Source organism: Cetorhinus maximus, chromosome 9 (genome assembly GCF_964194155.1).
Source record: "Cetorhinus maximus chromosome 9, sCetMax3.hap1.1, whole genome shotgun sequence".
In the NCBI taxonomy this organism is placed as follows: domain Eukaryota; kingdom Metazoa; phylum Chordata; class Chondrichthyes; order Lamniformes; family Cetorhinidae; genus Cetorhinus; species Cetorhinus maximus.
Window position 1 is genome coordinate 18,305,578 of NC_135887.1, and position 16,510 is coordinate 18,322,087.

The window sequence follows — 16,510 nt, forward strand, 5'->3', positions numbered from 1 at the left end:
TCTTTTACATTGCTCTCGAGTCCAATTACCCTTTTGAGTGCTTTCAGTTCTAGAACAACATTGTTGGAACGAAAAGCCATTTCCAGGAAAACTAAACGGTGTGCTAGTGGTTACACAAGCATCAAGGACATCATGGTGAGAATCAGCACTGTTGACTATTGATCCAAAATAACCAGAACCTTTCAATAAACCAACTATGGCTAAACCAAAATCAATTGCTTCTGTGTCAGGTGTTCTCCTCTGGGACAGGGCCCATGAAGAAAGAATTACAACAGTTCTTGCCATATTTTATAAGATGTCTTTTCTGTGCAGTTTCTAAAACAAAGGAGCAAAAATCAAGGACCACAGCAGCAGAAATTCAGCCTCAAACCAGGACTTCAACTATTCCTACCCTGATTAACAGGCTGGGTGACAATACGAGAATGAAAGCCGTTTGATGAACGGGAAACCTCACTTTGATTTGCAAGGAAGTGAATCCCTTTATTGCCCTTCCAATGGGTGGACAATCTTCTAAAACATGTACTTGGAATCATATGGCGCCAGTCTGCAAATGCCTCTCAAACATCAGCTTGGCCCAGCTGGCAAGCAGACTTTCCTCTGAGTAAAAAGGTTGTGGGATCAAGCTTCACTCCAGGAATCAGATACATACTCAAGCCAAGCTGACATTTGAGTGCAGTATTGAGGGAATGCTGCATTGTCAGAGATATTGCACTTTGGATAGCATCCTAAATTAAGGCTCTGTCCATCTGATCTGATGATTCAGGTGGACGCAAAAGAACCCTGAAACATCAATCAATCAGAAGAAATCTACCAATATCCAAGCAAAACAATATTAAATGTTCAATCATCTAACTTGCTATTTGTTTTTTGCTGTGCATATATTGGCTGAACCCCATAAATATAATGTATTTTCAATATCCTGGAGGTATGATAAGAGACAACTGGTTCTATTTGGCATCTTTCTACCACGATGTGACAGATTCTAAGTGCATATCCCATTATTTAAAGGTCCATGGTGCACCTACTCACAGGGTCATTCCTTACATCTTTAAGGACCTTGTCAAAATAATATCAATTTTCCCTAAATTCTATAAACTTTACTCTGTTAAAAACTTTTAATTGAGTCTCCCTTTAAAATTAAAATGAATCTGGACATGGCTAAGTGACACATTACAATTGTACACCAATTACATTAGGGGCAGAAAGTACAGAACCTGCAATTCCCTGAATCTAGTCCTGGCCAAACAAAGTTGTGACATCCTGCTCTATTCTGAGATGCTTAACAGGTTGACAGCAGCATTAGTGAACCGCTGCCTACTGGTCCTTTGTTGAGAAATGGATATTAGTGCGGGAACAATTCAAAAATTGGAAAAATGGGATCTCCAATGACTTGATTGGATAAACCCACAATTTAGTAGCTACATGGGCCATGGAGGCCCCAGGATGAGACAATGATCTGTCCTAGATAGATAAAATAGAGCAGCACTGGGAATGCAATAATTCATCAGATTTCTTAGGGAAGGAGGAGATATAGTGACAATAAAAAAATAGAAAATTCCTGATCATTGTCCTGTATAAGATTCCCATATCCCCAACTGGGCTTGATTGTGACTGCTCTCCAGGATTAGTGTCCTGTCACTACCCACAGTAAAGGGCTATGTAAGAATGATTATTTGGTGAGGTGCCAGAGGCTACCAGTGCAATCCACATCCCAGCACAAGTGGCTACCCTCAGGAGAAACAGGGTCACAAATATAAAGAGGTAAAAATAATTTTAAAAATCATACTCACTGGTCATTTTTATTTAGTATCCTCCCCCAGGCTAATCAATGGTAGGAAGTCAACAAATTAGCAAAGTTCAGCATGAACTACTGAATGTCACTAGATCTATTTCTGCTTTGGAGCTAAGCAGAATTTTGGTTTCTGTCAGCCTTGTTGGAGTAGATTTTCATAAATGCCTGGCACCCTCCTGTACCTCTCTCATGCCTATGTGTGATCCATAATAGCGAGCATCAGTGGGGATAGTGTAACTTTACTCAATGCTCCCTTAGGCAACATCCACAAACATACATTACAGCAAGGGTAGCTGCTTAACTAACAGATATGAGAACTCTAATTCCGCCTCCCCACCCCCAGGATCATTGAGGCTTATCAATGCAACCCTAATGTTGCTGCAGCTGAGGCTAGTCACTTAAGTTTGCACCTCCCTGACAGTATTCAAAGAGGACAACAAAGTAAATGCAGACCTCTGCAGGGCGGGGACATTCAGAGTTCCTGTTACATGTCCAAACACATGCCAAGATGCTAACGCTGATTCCTGTATTTAGAAATGGTAAGGCAGCCAGGAAGTAATGATCAAGTTCACTGGATGAGCACTGAAATCATCTCTCACAGTGACAAAGAACAGCCACATGATTTCCACATTCTGGAAAGATACACTATGTCCAGCTTAAATCCAACTGACCTACAACCGCCAATGTCATTTAACCATGAAATACTCTTCAATTTTAACATAACTTGAGACAATCCAGAAGAGAAAATATGTATTGTCACACACCAAAAGGAAACTTTCGCCTGGATTTTAAGAGGGGGATGAAAAGCGAACTGCCCGGCCCACATTAATAAATTGTCATCTATTGAGCCTTTGACACATTGCACCACTCAAGTAGATACAGGTAAAGGAAAACTCCAAAACACAGGATCATGCCTGTGAAAAATACAGCCAACAGCAACCATCTGGCACAGCAAAGTGTGGGATCACTTGCAGCAATCATGAGTGACTAACATACATGCATATTAAAGTTGCATTTATTATAATTCAGCACTGTGCATTAAAGCTGTATTATAGCCTGGTACTGTATGTTAAAGCTGCCTTCATTATAACCTACTACTGTACATTAAAGCTGCATTTATTATAATTTAGCACTATACATTAAAGCTGCATTTATTATAATTTAGTACTATACATTAAAGCTGCATTTATTATAAGTTAGCACTATACATTAAAGCTGCATTTATTATAAGTTAGCACTATACATTAAAGCTACTTTAAGCACTGTACATTAAAGCTGTATTATAACATAGTACTGTACATTCTGCACTTATTATAATCTAGCACTATACATTAAAGCTGCATTTATTATAAGTTAGCACTATACATTAAAGCTACATTAAGCACTGTACATTAAAGCTGTATTATAACATAGTACTGTACATTAAAGCTGCACTTATTATAATTTAGCACTATACATTAAAGCTACATTAAGCACTGTACATTAAAGCTGTATTATAACATAGTACTGTACATTAAAGCTGCACTTATTATAATTTAGCACTATACATTAAAGCTACATTAAGCACTGTACATTAAAGCTGTATTATAACCTAGTACTGTACATTCTGCATTTATTATAATCTAGCACTATACATTAAAGCTGCATTTATTATAATTTAGCACTATACATTAAAGTTGCATTTATTATAATTTAGTACTGTACATTAAAGCTGCATTTATTATAATTTAGCACTGTACATTAAAGCTGCATTTATTATAATTTAGCACTGTACATTAAAGCTGCATTTATTATAATTTACTATAAGCTAGTCTAGGAAAACTGTCTGAGAAACATTCGCAAAAGGACCCACAAGTTTGCACACAAGGTACATGTGACCATCCGAAAATGTTTACAGCACTGGTGGCAACTTGAGTCACTTAAAACAAAAAAAAGGCAAAGAGAGATCTGCTCGCAAACGTTCAAACATCAAGATAACCCGTTCCTCCCATCCCCCGGCTCATTTTACCTTCCTGTGGCGGCCTTTAAAGACCACAGCAAAGGCTCCGTGTCCTATGAGGTCTTTCCTGTTGTACTCGAAATCCCCCACTACCTCCATGACCAGCAAGTGTGGAGAAGGGGGGCTAAGAGGAGGAGGAGGCGAGGAAAGTGGTGACTGAAGAGGCAGAGGACGGAGCTGTCGCTGGCAGTGTTTCTTCCTCCCTCAGAGAACAATTCGCACCGCAAAACCCAGTGACCGCCAGCAGCTCTGAAGATGATGATGATGATGAAGAACAAGCAGCAGCAGCTCTCCCACCATAATCCCACTCCACTGGAGCCTGATTCCTACGCATACTTAGCATTAAATAGGTGGGATATATATGTAAATGCGGGTGAAATTCGAGTCTCGCACAAGAGTGGAGTGGTATTTTTTTTTTCCCCCTCCCCCTGTTGTTGTTGTTGCTGTTGCTACGGAGATTTATACGGTATTTTTATTGTTTCTTTTGTCATGGTAGTAGCGTTGGTTATCCTTTAACATGACCCCCCCCCCTTTTTTTGACCCCACCCCCCAAAGACACACACACAAGACGACGACCCGACTGACGGGAGCAGCCGCCGCAGCGCGCTTTATATAGTGCCGCGGCACAGCCTCACCGTCTCCCTCCGCCTCCGCTAAAGAGTGCACCCCTTCCCTCCCCTGGTTGGACGCTTGGCCGCCACTTGCCCCTCGGCCTTCTGTCACCGATTGGGGAAATGCGAAGGCACGCTACTCGTTCCCCCGGGTTTGGGTAGGGAGGCTGTTTGAGAAAGACCTTTCTCCTCTCTCTCTCTCCACCCTCCCCCCCCCCCCCAAAGGATCCCTAACGGTTTTATTATCCCCTCTCCCTCCGCCGGCCTGCTTGCTGGGTATCCCTCCGCCAGGTTTGTTTACATGGTGCACTCCGGCCGTGCTCATCCGAACAAAATAGTTCGCCCCCTTTTGGGAAGGAAAAACGAGCCCGGGGTACGGGGGGAGGGCGGGTCTTGACATCCCTTTCGCTTTATGCATTGACAAAAATGCTTTACTTTTCAAGCTGTTGCATGCTGCAGGTGGAGCTGCAGCGGAGAGAGAGAGGGGGAGAGAAAGAGAAGGGAACATAAAGATGTTCATGTGACTTATTGCAGGTTTGTTTTTGCAGAAAGAGCTGGCCTGTGCGTCATTTCCGGTCGTTATGTAAGCACGAGGTTTGATTGACAGGTGTTAAAGGGCCAGCACCACCTCCACTAGGACAATGGCTCCTTCTGGCCTGGCCAAAGGGAAGGTCACATGGCCTTGCCCTCCTGCTCACTCAATGCACCTCATTCCTGAGCAACATGGGATACATGGGGAACTTAGCAGCAGAGAAAAAGGCCATTAGGCCACCATATCCCTTTCCAGCCCAAGAAAATCCATACCACTTTCCAACTCTTGGTCCGTGGCCCTGCCAATCGGTTATGGAACCTCAACAACAACTTATATTTGCATAGCACCTTTAACATAATGAAACGTCCCAAGGCACCTCACAGCAGCACGATAAAACAAAATATGACGACAAGCCACGACAGGGGATATTCAGTCAAATGACCAAACAGGAAGGTTTTAAGAAGTGCCTTAAAGGAGCAAAGTGAGGTAGACTGGTAGGGAAGGAATTCCAGAGCTTGGGGCTTGAGCAACTGAAGGCACAGCCACCAATGGTGGAGCAATTATAATTTGAAAAGCACAAGAGGCCAGAATTAGAGGAGCGCAGATGTCTCGGGTTGTGCGCCTCATTCCTCTCATTCTTTAGCAGCATGGAAACATAAAGCATTTACACCACAGAAGTAAGCCATTTGGCCCATCATGTCTGTGCCAGCCCATAAAGACCTATCCAATTTTCCAGCTCTTGGTCCATTACCCTGTGGGTTACAGCATCTCAAGGACATATCTCACTTTTTTTAATGAGATGAGGGATACTACCTCCGACACCCTTTCAGGCAGTTCCAGACCCCATCTGCATGGGAAAAAAACTACTCAACCTCTTTTCAATCCTCTACCAATTATTTTAAATCTATGTCCCCTAATTATTACCTAAGGGAAATAGGTCCTTCCTATCCATTCTATCAAGGGGAGGCAGTAGCACAGCGGTATCGTCACCAGACTAGTAATCTGGAGACCCAGGGTAACGCTCTGGGGATCTGGATTCAAACCCACCACGGCATTGATTTTGAATCTAATAAAAATCTAGAATTAAAGGTCTAATGATGACCATGAAACCATTGTCGATTGTTGTGACCCATCTAGTTCACTAACATAATGTGCCATCCTTACCTGGTCTGGCCTACATGTGACTCCAGCAATGTGTTGACTCTTAAAATGCTTCCTAAACATGGGCAATAAATGCTGGCCTAGCCAGCGATGCCTACATCAAAACTTTCCTCATAGATAAAATTCTCTATTCCTGGCAACATTCTCGTAAATCTTCTATCCTCTGTGGGGAGATGGTGGGGAGTGGTATTGTCGCTGGACTGGTATTCCAGAGACCCAGGCTCTGGGGAATCCCACCACAGCAGATGGTGAAATTTGAATTCAATAAAAATCTAGAATTAAATGTCTGACCACAAAACCACCATTGCCGATTGTTGTAAAAACCCATCTCTTTCACTAATGCCCATTAGGGAAGGAAATCTGCCATTCTTACATAGCCTATATGTGACTCCAAACCCACATCATGCCCCCTCTGAACAAGGACAATAAATGCTGGCATTGACGCCCATGAATGAATAACGAATACCCTCTCTACTATGGTCACATTCTTACTGTAATGCAGAACTGTACTCAAACTGCAATTTAACTACTGTTTGTTCGAAAAAGTTGGTGTCAGTAGCCGTGGTTTAGTGGGTAGCATGGTTAGAAGGTTGTGGATTCTCTCTAGAGACTCTAGTGCAAAATTCAGCGTTGACACTCCAAGTACAATATTGAAGGAGTGCTGCACTGTCAAGAGATGCCATCTGAGAGGTTAAACCAAGGTCCCATCTGCCCTCACAGATGGGGGTAAAAGATCCCACAATGCTATCTTACAGCTAGATGTGGTAGCTTGCTATGTGCAAATTGGCTGCTGCTTTTCCTACATTACAACAGTGACTACACTTCAAAACATACTTCATTGGCTGTAAAGTGCTTTGAGACATCTTGTGGTCATGAAAGGCGCTACAGGTATGCAAGTCCTTTTCTTGAGTACTCATCTTGCACAATTCCCCCTCATCAGCAACTACCCAGGTTGAGAACTTACAACTCCGTACTCCCCAAAGCCAGAACAACTCTTTTGGGCACATTTCAAAAGGAGATATTGTGTTGTCAGATTGAAGCCTCACTTTTTTTTAAAATGATGTACAGTATCCTTTCATGGTTATGTGTCAGTATGCAATAATAGAATGACGCTAACTCTTGGAATTTGTCTTGCTGCCTTGCCCTTTCCCCCAAAGCTCTAAAAATCTTTCCCCTTCAAGTATCTATCCCATTCCCCTTTTGAAAGTTGCTATTGAATTTGCATCCACCACCCTTTCAGGCATCGCATTCCAGATCATAACATTGTTATATCACCTACCTTGCAAATTAAGAGATGTTTTAGAACAAATACTGTTAATAAAATTCAGGTTTGAAATCACCTCTTGGCTGATTCACCATATATTTTCTTACATACCTTGATGGTGACCTGTATTTAGCCCTTGAACCTTCAAGTTTCTCAACAAAAAGATATGCATTGTGCTAATAACAACGATTTCAAATCAAATCTACTGCAAGGCACTACGAGAAGTAAAGGTTTGTAAACTGAGCATAAAATTTAAGTGTAAAATACTGCAGATGCTGGAAATCTGAAATAAGAACTAAAAAAGCTGGAAAAACTCAGCAGGTCAGGCAGCATCTGTGGAGATAAACAGAGTTAATGTTTCAGGTCAACGACCTTCCATCAGGACTGAAGAGAGGTAGAAATGTACAAGTTTTTATGCTAGTGAACATAACAAAACATTTCATCCTCCACCCTATCACAGAGCCTCTCCTTTGTTCTTCCTGCCCCTCCCGCCTTCCACAGGTTTAAATACTCTTACATTTCTATCTCCCTTCAGTTCTGGTGAAAGATCGTTGATCTGAAACATTACAAATGTTGCCTGACCTGCTGAGTTTTTCCAGCTTTTTTAATTCTTATATAAAATTCAAGAGTTTTGTTAACAGCACTGAATTCTGGCAATGCATTACAGCTTATAATTCAATCCAACTCAATGGTTGTTTTATGTAACGTGATTTATTTATTTTTTTTGTAAATAAAAGTGCTGACTGTGTGGCTTTGTAAAGTCCACACACTGTTGCCATTACAGTGTTCTAAAGACAACATTTTTTTTTAAACATCTCACGGTAATACGATAGGTGGAAAAACTTTTAGCCTATCTCAGGCTTGCAGAATACCAACCCAGCCATCTGCAATATGTTTAAGGTGTTTACAACAAAAGACAAACATGTCAGACAGAGGCGGAGACAGTTGATTTATGCCACTTATATGAGAAAATGTCAGCTACTTCCAAGTATTCTTTTGGGTAGCAACCATTTTGGGAGGTCTCAAGGAGTAGCAGTCAACAGGTCTCTGTCACCATATTCCCTAAAGTAAGATTAGTGTCAAAAATTAATAGAACCCATGCCATTTTGCCACAGCTCCTTGTAGTCAACTCAACAGCAACAGTGACAGAGGTCACAACTCTGCCTTGTTAGCAAGGGAATGAAGCTGGAGAGAGAAAAATATGGCAGAAAAAGCAGAACCATTATAGATGCCAGGGATTTCCTTACTAACATCACAACATAGACCAAATCTTCTAGCCAGTCCTAAATTTATCTGCAAGTTTTCTCTTTTTTGTTCCAAGGCTAGCATTTGTTGCCCATCCCTTAATTGCCTTCGAGAAAGTGGTGCTTCTTGAACCACTTAAATCCATGTAGTGTAGGTACACTCAGTACTGTTTTGACCCATTGGCAGTGAAGGACAGCGATATAGTTTCAAATCAGGCTGGTGTGTGACCTGGAGGGGGAACTTGCTGGTGGTGGTGTTGCCGTGCATCTGCTGCCTTTGTGCTTCTAGGTGGTAAAGGTAGCAGATTTAGATAGTGCTGTCGAATGCACCTTGGCAAGTTATTGCAATGCATCTTGTATATGGTATACACTGCTACCACTCTGTATCAGTAGTGAAGCGAGCGAATGCTTAAGGTGGTGGATGGAGTACTAATCAAGTGTGCTGCTCTGTCCTGGATGGTGTTGAGCTTCTTGAATGGCTAACTATACAATATCTACATTTCACAGTTATGATCATGAATATTGAATTTATTGCAGGGATATACCTGTAGTGGAAAGTAGCTTTAATTCTGTGATATAGATTGGATGATGTGTTCCTTTGTGGTTTTTAAGGTGTGGCTTAGTCTAACTGTTCTAGGAATGGAGCCCAATCCTCTCCCCACTGGACTCATTCTGACCCCTGGACATCCCTTTCAATTTAGTCAAATACCCTGAAACAAAGCAGCAGTGAAAACACAGGTCTTCCCACCATGGGCAAGAATCAAAGGAGGCAAAAAAAGATATTAATTTCGAGAAATTCTGGAATTCTCTCCCCAAACTTCTCTGCCTCTCTCCTGCCCTTTAAGAAGCTCCTTAAAACTTACCTCTTTGACCAAGCTTTGGCCATCTGTCCTATATGCTCCTTAAGTAGCTCAGTGCCAAATTTTGTTTGGCAAGTGATCCTCTGAGGTGCCTTGGGACGTTTTACTACATTAAAGGTGCTACATTAACGCAAGCCATTGGTGGTTTTTAGTAACAGGATCAACTTTCTGTTCTGTAAAAAGTATTGCTGTACCAACATCATTTTTAATGCTTGCTTTGAGATTCGGAGATTTATAGGGAAAAATGAGTGCAATCCCTTTTCAGTCCACATCCCGACTTATCGAGTACTGACGTTCCAAGGCACGGTTCCACGGTGAATAATTTCCTTATTTGAGTGATTTGCTCCCCATTCCCTGTTGTGAAAGCTGGCTCTTCCTATGGCCTTGCACCATCCTCAGCGCAGAACATCTGGAGATCTGGTCTTTTGTCAATGTTGTTCCATCACTGGTATCAGAAAGAAAACAAGGACAACTCTGGGTGGCCAACCAAGACGCACATTCCCTCTCCTTGCAGGAATGTGATCTAGACTTTTCTCAATGCCACCCAGCAGGAGACTTGAGATAACAAACACATGGCAGCAGCTCCAACCTAATATTCAAGACAATTTAACAATGGTAGGGAAATTCGATTGGCTTCTGCATGTCAGAAGAATCCTAAAGCTGGAATTCACGTTAAACACACTACCAGACATTCCCATACACGATTTTTTTCTAGCCCAGGGATCTGTAACCTGTGGCTCCGAAGCCACGTGCAGCTCATTAAGGATTCATCCAACTCCTGAATTCGATCGACCAAACCCATTTTGATGGTAATTAAGTGGCTCATTTTGTTTTCTTTTAAACTTTTATTAGCAATGTACTTGTGAGAAAGGATCATTCAATTAACTCTTTCGTAAAAACCTTTGAAATGTGGTTGAAATGTCTCTCTCTCATTTTCATTATTATTGGCATTTGAATAATATCATGAATCTTAAGATACTGCATTTTTGACTATACTTAAAAAATGGCTCTTCTTGGTATTAAGGTTGCAGACCCCTGTTCTAGCCAGTCTATATGTCGGTACACAGTTGTGGCTGCCTGACACAAATGAAGGAGAAGCAATGGAGTGACATAGGTGGTTGAAAGTATATCATGTAAGGTGAACCATACTACTTTTAATTCCACCACCGCCTACCCCAGCCTCCACCTCTTGCCCATCCCAATCCAAAATATCAGTGCAATACACCACGTTTGATGTACCTGTACAGGACACCACATCAGTCTCGATGCACACGTATTTTAAAACTGAATTACAGGCAGAAGCAACAGCCAAGCTGACAACTCATTTCCTGTCCTCCTCTGGGTAGAATCGTTCTCTTCCATCAGCCAAATCATCATTTCCAGCCCCTTCAACCTGGGTGTCAACATTATGACTCATGGGCTGGCTCTGGCCCCCAAACCCTGGCACTCGGAACCAAAAAGCCCAGGCAACTCAGTCCCTTTTGCACTTGACGTTGCAAAAACTTTGGCACCTGTCACTAAATTTTGTTTGATATCTCCAGTGAAGCACCCTTGGGACATTATACTATGTTAAAGGTGCTATATAAATGCAAATTGCAATTTCCTGGAAGTTTGGAAAGGACTGTTCCTGGTGACATTTGGATCCTAAATCACAAAACCTAGATCTGTTAGTATCTGCGCTGTTGAATTAGTTACAAGTGAATGGGAACATGGATTTAAACAGATTTATCTGCAGTTTTAGTGACTCCAAAGTGCACAGAGTGCACAAAGGCTACAAGCCTGAACACCCCAGGCTCAGTGGATAGTACTCTTGCCTACGAATCAGAAGGTTGATGGTTCAAGTCCCACTCCAGAGATGAAGTCTAGGCTGACACTCCCCATGCAGTACTGAGGTGCTGCTGCACTGTCAGAGGGGCTGTGTTTTGGATGAGATTTTAAACTAAGACTCTGTCTTCTCTCTGAAAAATCCCATGACACTATTCAAACAACAGTAGAAAATAAGAGGTGATCTGGTTATTATCTGTTTATGGAAGCTTGCTGGCCATAAACTGGCTGCTTCATTTCCTACAACTGTGATTGCACATCATAAAGTTCTTCATTGCCTGCAGAGTGCTTATGGGCATCCTGAGATCATGAAGAGTGCTGTATAAATGCAAGTCTTTCTTTTTCTCATTCACTAATTCCAGTTGTGTCTGGTAAGGCCTCACAACCCTCTGTGTAAACAAAAAAAAAATTGCTCCTGCTCTCTATCCTATACCGCTTACAATTCTCCTGGCTGTGCAAGAGACAAAAGGAGGAAATTTTAAAACGTGTAAATGCAATAATCACCACCAAGGTAAGGGAGCCAGTGCATACCATATAGGATGCCATCAAAACTGGGAGCATAGGAGAAGACAAGGACAATGAACTACTTTTTATTCCTTCATGAGAAGTGGGTGTCGCTGGCAAGGCCAGCATTTGCTGCCCTATTCGCCCTTGAACTGAGTGGCTTGTTAGGCCATTTCAAAGGGAAGTTAAGAGTCAACCACATTGCTGTGGGTCTGGAGTCACATAGAGGCCTGACCAAGTAAGGATGGCAGATTTCCCTCCCTAAAGGACATTAATAAAGTGGATGGGTTTTTATGACAATTGATGATAACTTCATGGTCATCATTACTGAGACTAGCTTTCAATTCTGGGATTTTTTTATTAATTGAATTTAAATTTCACCAGCTGCCATGGCAGGATTTGAACCGATGTCCTCACAGCATTAGCCTGGGCCTTTGGATTACGTGTCTCATAATATTACCACCATGCCAAGGTGGGGGAGATGGTGGTATTACATAGGATTACATAAAATTTACACCACAGAAACAGGCCATTCAGTCCAACAGGGCTGTGCCAGGGTTTCTGCTCCACGTAAACCTCGCTGGAGGCAGTGGTCAAAATATTCCAGAACTCACTGGATTCCGGGAGGGTCCCAGCGGATTGGAAAACCGCTAATGTGACGTCCCTGTTCAAGAAGGGAGGGAGACAAAAAGCAGAAAACTATAGGCCAGTCAGCCTAGCATCTGTCGTTGGGAAAATGCTAGAGTCCATTATTAAGGAAGAAACAGCAGGACATTTAGAAAAGCTTAACGCAATTAAACAGAATCAACACGGTTTTGTGAAAGGGAAATCACGTTTGACAAATTTGCTAGAGTTCTTTGAAGATATAACAAGCAGAGTTGATAAAGGGGAACTGATAGACGTAATGTATTTGGATTTCCAGAAGGCGTTCGATAAGGTGCCACATAAAAGGTTATTGCACAAGATAAGAGCTCACAGTATTGGGGGTAATGTATTAGCACGGATTGAGGATTGGTTAACACAGAAGACAGAGGGTCAGGAATTTTTAGGTCTTTTTCAGGTTAGAAAGACGTAACTGTGGAGTGCCACAAGGATCAGTCCTAGGGCCTCCATTATTTACTATCAATATTAATGACTTGGAGGAGGAGGCAAAGTATAATGTATCCAAATTTGCTGACAATACAAAAATAGATGGGAGGGTATGTTGTGATGAGGACATAAGGAATCTGCAAGGAGATATAGACAGGTTGAGTGAGTGGGCAAAAACTTGGCAGATGGAGTTTAATGTAGGAAAGTGAGAGGTCATGCACTTTGGTAGGAAGAATCAAAAGGCAGACTATTATTTAAATGGAGAGAGACTCCAAAAAAAGTGCAGCACAGAGGGATCTGGGTTAGCATGCAGGTGCAGCAAGTAATTAAGAAGGCAAATGGAATTTTGTCTGTGTTGCTAGGGGGTTGGAGTTTAAAAATAGGGAAGTCTGGTTACTACTGTACAGGGTGTTGGTAAGGCTGCACTTGGAGTGTACAGTTTTGGCCCCCGTATTTAAGAAAGTATATACTGGCATTGTAGGCAGTTCAAAAGAGATTTACTGGGCTGATTCCTGGGATAAAAGGGTTGACTTATCAAGAATGGCTAAACAGGTTAGGCCTTTATTCATTAGCGTTTAGAAGAATGAGGGGTGGTCTTATTGAAACGTACAAGATTCTGAGGGGGCTTGACAGGGTAGATATTTCCACAAGTTGGGAAATCTTGAACTAGGGGACACAGTTACAGAATAAGGGGGCACTCATTTAAAACTGAGATGCTAAGGAATTTCTTCTCTCGGAGGCCAGTGAATGTCTGGAATTTTCCACCCCAGAGAGTTGTGGAGGCTAGATCGCTGAAAGTATTTAAAGAGGAGGTAATTAAGATTTTTGAAATATTGGGGAGGGGAGGGCTATGAGGAGCTGGCACGAAAGGGGAGCTGAGGCCTGGGGCAGATCAGCCATGGTCTTACTGAATGGCAAGGCAGGCTTGATGGGCCAAATGGCCTACTCCTGCTCCTATTTCTTATGTTCTTATGTCACCCAACTTCATCTCACTCATCTGCATATCCTTCTATTCCCCTGCACTTGTTTATCTAGCTTCTTCTGAAAAGCATCAATGCTATTTGCCTCAACCACTGCTCGTGGTAGTGAGTTCCACATTCTATCCATTCTCTGGGTAAAGAAGCTTCTCCTGTGAATTCTGCATTGAATTTACGAGTGACTATCTGATATTGATGGCCCTGAGGTTTGGACTGCCCCTTGCCAAAGTGAAAACAGTAGTTAGACTGATTTTGACTATAGCTTGGATTTCAGAAAGATTTTAACTGCGTTAAAGGTGTTATATAAATGCAAGTTGTTGTTGTCATACGTTGTAGAAAAAAGGGGAGACTTGAGAGAGATGAGGAATTCCACAGTTACAGATTCCTGTGAATAGAGTAATAGGGAGCATGTTGTGATGAATCTTGATTTAATTACAAGGAGGAGTGAGTGTGTTTTCTTAGCTAACGCTTACAATGGTCTTTATTAAAATGCTGAAATACTGACGGACACAATCCTGCCGGCCGTGCGTTTTTTTTGTCACCTCTTATACATACAAATGTTTCTGGCTGATTATCGCAATGGGATAATGAATAGGGCTCTCACACAGCAGGACTACAAGAAACTCCACACACTACATGCAAGAACTCCTTTGGCGGGGGGGTGGGGAAGAAGAAATGGATAAAACTATGGAATTAGGACTCCTCAATACACTGGTAAAACTCCATGTCCCATACAATTAAGACAACTTTGGTTTGTTTAGTCACAGTACACCAGTGACCCTCTAGCCTTTGCTGGAAAGATATACACTTCCTGTGGTGGAGGACGTACCGCTAGACACAGTGCGTCAAGGTGAATTCCAGGGGAAAACAAAATCGGGGGTCTCTTCAAAACGGTTCTGCGCCATCACCACCTCCAGCTGTAAAACACAGGATACAAGGTGCTGCTCAGTGCAAGATCTCTCTTTTCCTTATGGTTGCGATTTATATTGACAAACAACAAATACTGCCCCAGGCTTGGGGTCTCCTGTGCCCTTGGATGTCCCCCAACCAAAGGGGTAGATTCATGAACTGCCCCCAAGTGTCATCTGTCAGTGCTACCTTAAGTCAGGTACTAATAGGCACACATGTGCACCTAGTTTTTTAATATATATATATATATATATATATCTCTAATGATCTCAGCAATAACTTGTATTGGTGTATCACATGCTGTGCACTTGAAATATAAGACATGGCAATGATTTCCCTGTCTGTTCTTCCAAACCCATGCTGATGTCTCAATAATAGTGAGAGAGATGAGAATAAGTTATGTTGTTACATTAGCTTCAATTCTCAGCTCAGTGCGAAATGTGGACCATTGCATAGACTACTCCAACTATGAAGGTAAGTTTGGCACTGAGCTGTGGGAGATTTCCTCACCCTATTTTAATGTGTTGTGATTCCTCAATTAGTACTGTGCATCCATTAACAACAAAAGCAGAGTATTTAAGTCGCTGGTCAGGTGCCATCTGAGGAGGGAGAGAAAGAGAGAAGGTTGGGGGGGGGGGAGAGAGAGAGAGGGTGGAGGGAGAAGAGAGAGAGAAGGGGGGGGGAGAAGAGAGAGAGAAGGGGGGGGGAGAAGAGAGAGAGAAGGGGGGAAGAGAGAGAGAGAGAGAGAGAGAGGAGAAGGGGGGGAGAAAGAGAGAGAAGGGGGGGGGAGAAGAGAGAGAGAAGGGGGGGGGAGAAGAGAGAGAGAAGGGGGGGGGAGAAGAGAGAGAGAAGGGGGGGGGAGAGAGAGAGAGAAGGGGGGGGGAGAAGAGAGAGAGAAGGGGGGGGGAGAAGAGAGAGAGAAGGGGGGGAGAAGAGAGAGAGAAGGGGGGGGGAGAAGAGAGAGAGAAGGGGGGGAGAAGAGAGAGAGAAGGGGGGAGAAGAGAGAGAGAAGGGGGGGGAGAGAGAAGGGGGGGAGAGAGAAGGGGGAGAGAGAAGGGGGGGGAGAAGGGGGTGAAGGGGGGGGAGAGAGAAAGGGGAGAGAGAAGGGGGTGAGGTTGGGAGACGAGAATGGGGGGGAGAGGAAGGGGGGAGAGAAAGGGGGAGAGAAAGGGGGGAGAGAAAGGGGGGTGAGAAGGGGGGTGAGAAGGGGGGGAGGGGGGGTGAGAAGGGGGGGGTGAGAAGGGGGGGGCAGAGAAGGGGGGGGCAGAGAAGAGGGGGGGGGGAGAGAGAAGGGGGGGGGGAGAGAGAAGAGGGGGGGTGGGAGAGAAGAGGGGGGGTGGGAGAGAAGAGGGGGGGTGGGAGAGAAGAGGGGGGGTGGGAGAGAAGAGGGGGGGTGGGAGAGAAGAGGGGGGTGGGAGAGAAGAGGGGGGGTGGGAGAGAAGAGGGGGGGTGGGAGAGAAGAGGGGGGGTGGGAGAGAAGAGGGGGGGTGGAGAGAAGAGGGGGGTGGGAGAGAAGAAGGGGAGAGGGAGAGAAGAAGGGGAGAGGGAGAAGGGGAGGGAGAGAGAGGAGGGGGGAGAGAAGAGGGGGGGGAGGGGAGGAGGGAGGAGGGGTTGTGGGGGGTGGGTGTGTTGTGGGGGTGGGTGTGTTGTGGGGGGTGGGTGTGTTGTGGGGGGTGGGTGTGTTGTGGGGGGTGGGTGTGTTGTGGGGGTGGGTGTGTTGTGGGGGGTGGGTGTGTTGTGGGGT

The 16,510-nt window shown here is 43.6% G+C and overlaps 1 protein-coding gene across 5 annotated transcripts in view; it reads right to left on the bottom strand.

The window, feature by feature from the left end:
* ulk2 (unc-51 like autophagy activating kinase 2) overlaps positions 1-14,774 on the bottom strand; it is a 115,509-nt gene extending 100,735 nt beyond the window's left edge. For 2 of the 5 annotated variants that reach the window (XM_078548187.1, XM_078548184.1), the window contains exon 1: positions 3,801-4,374. In XM_078548187.1, coding sequence (XP_078404313.1) covers positions 3,801-3,890 — 90 coding nt within the window. In that variant the 5' untranslated portion in view covers positions 3,891-4,374. Of the gene's footprint in view, positions 1-3,800; positions 4,375-14,686 lie in introns of those variants that run through there. The other 3 variants (XM_078548188.1, XM_078548185.1, XM_078548189.1) reach the window with 2 other exon arrangements.
* Between the last annotated feature and the right edge of the window lie 1,736 nt (positions 14,775-16,510).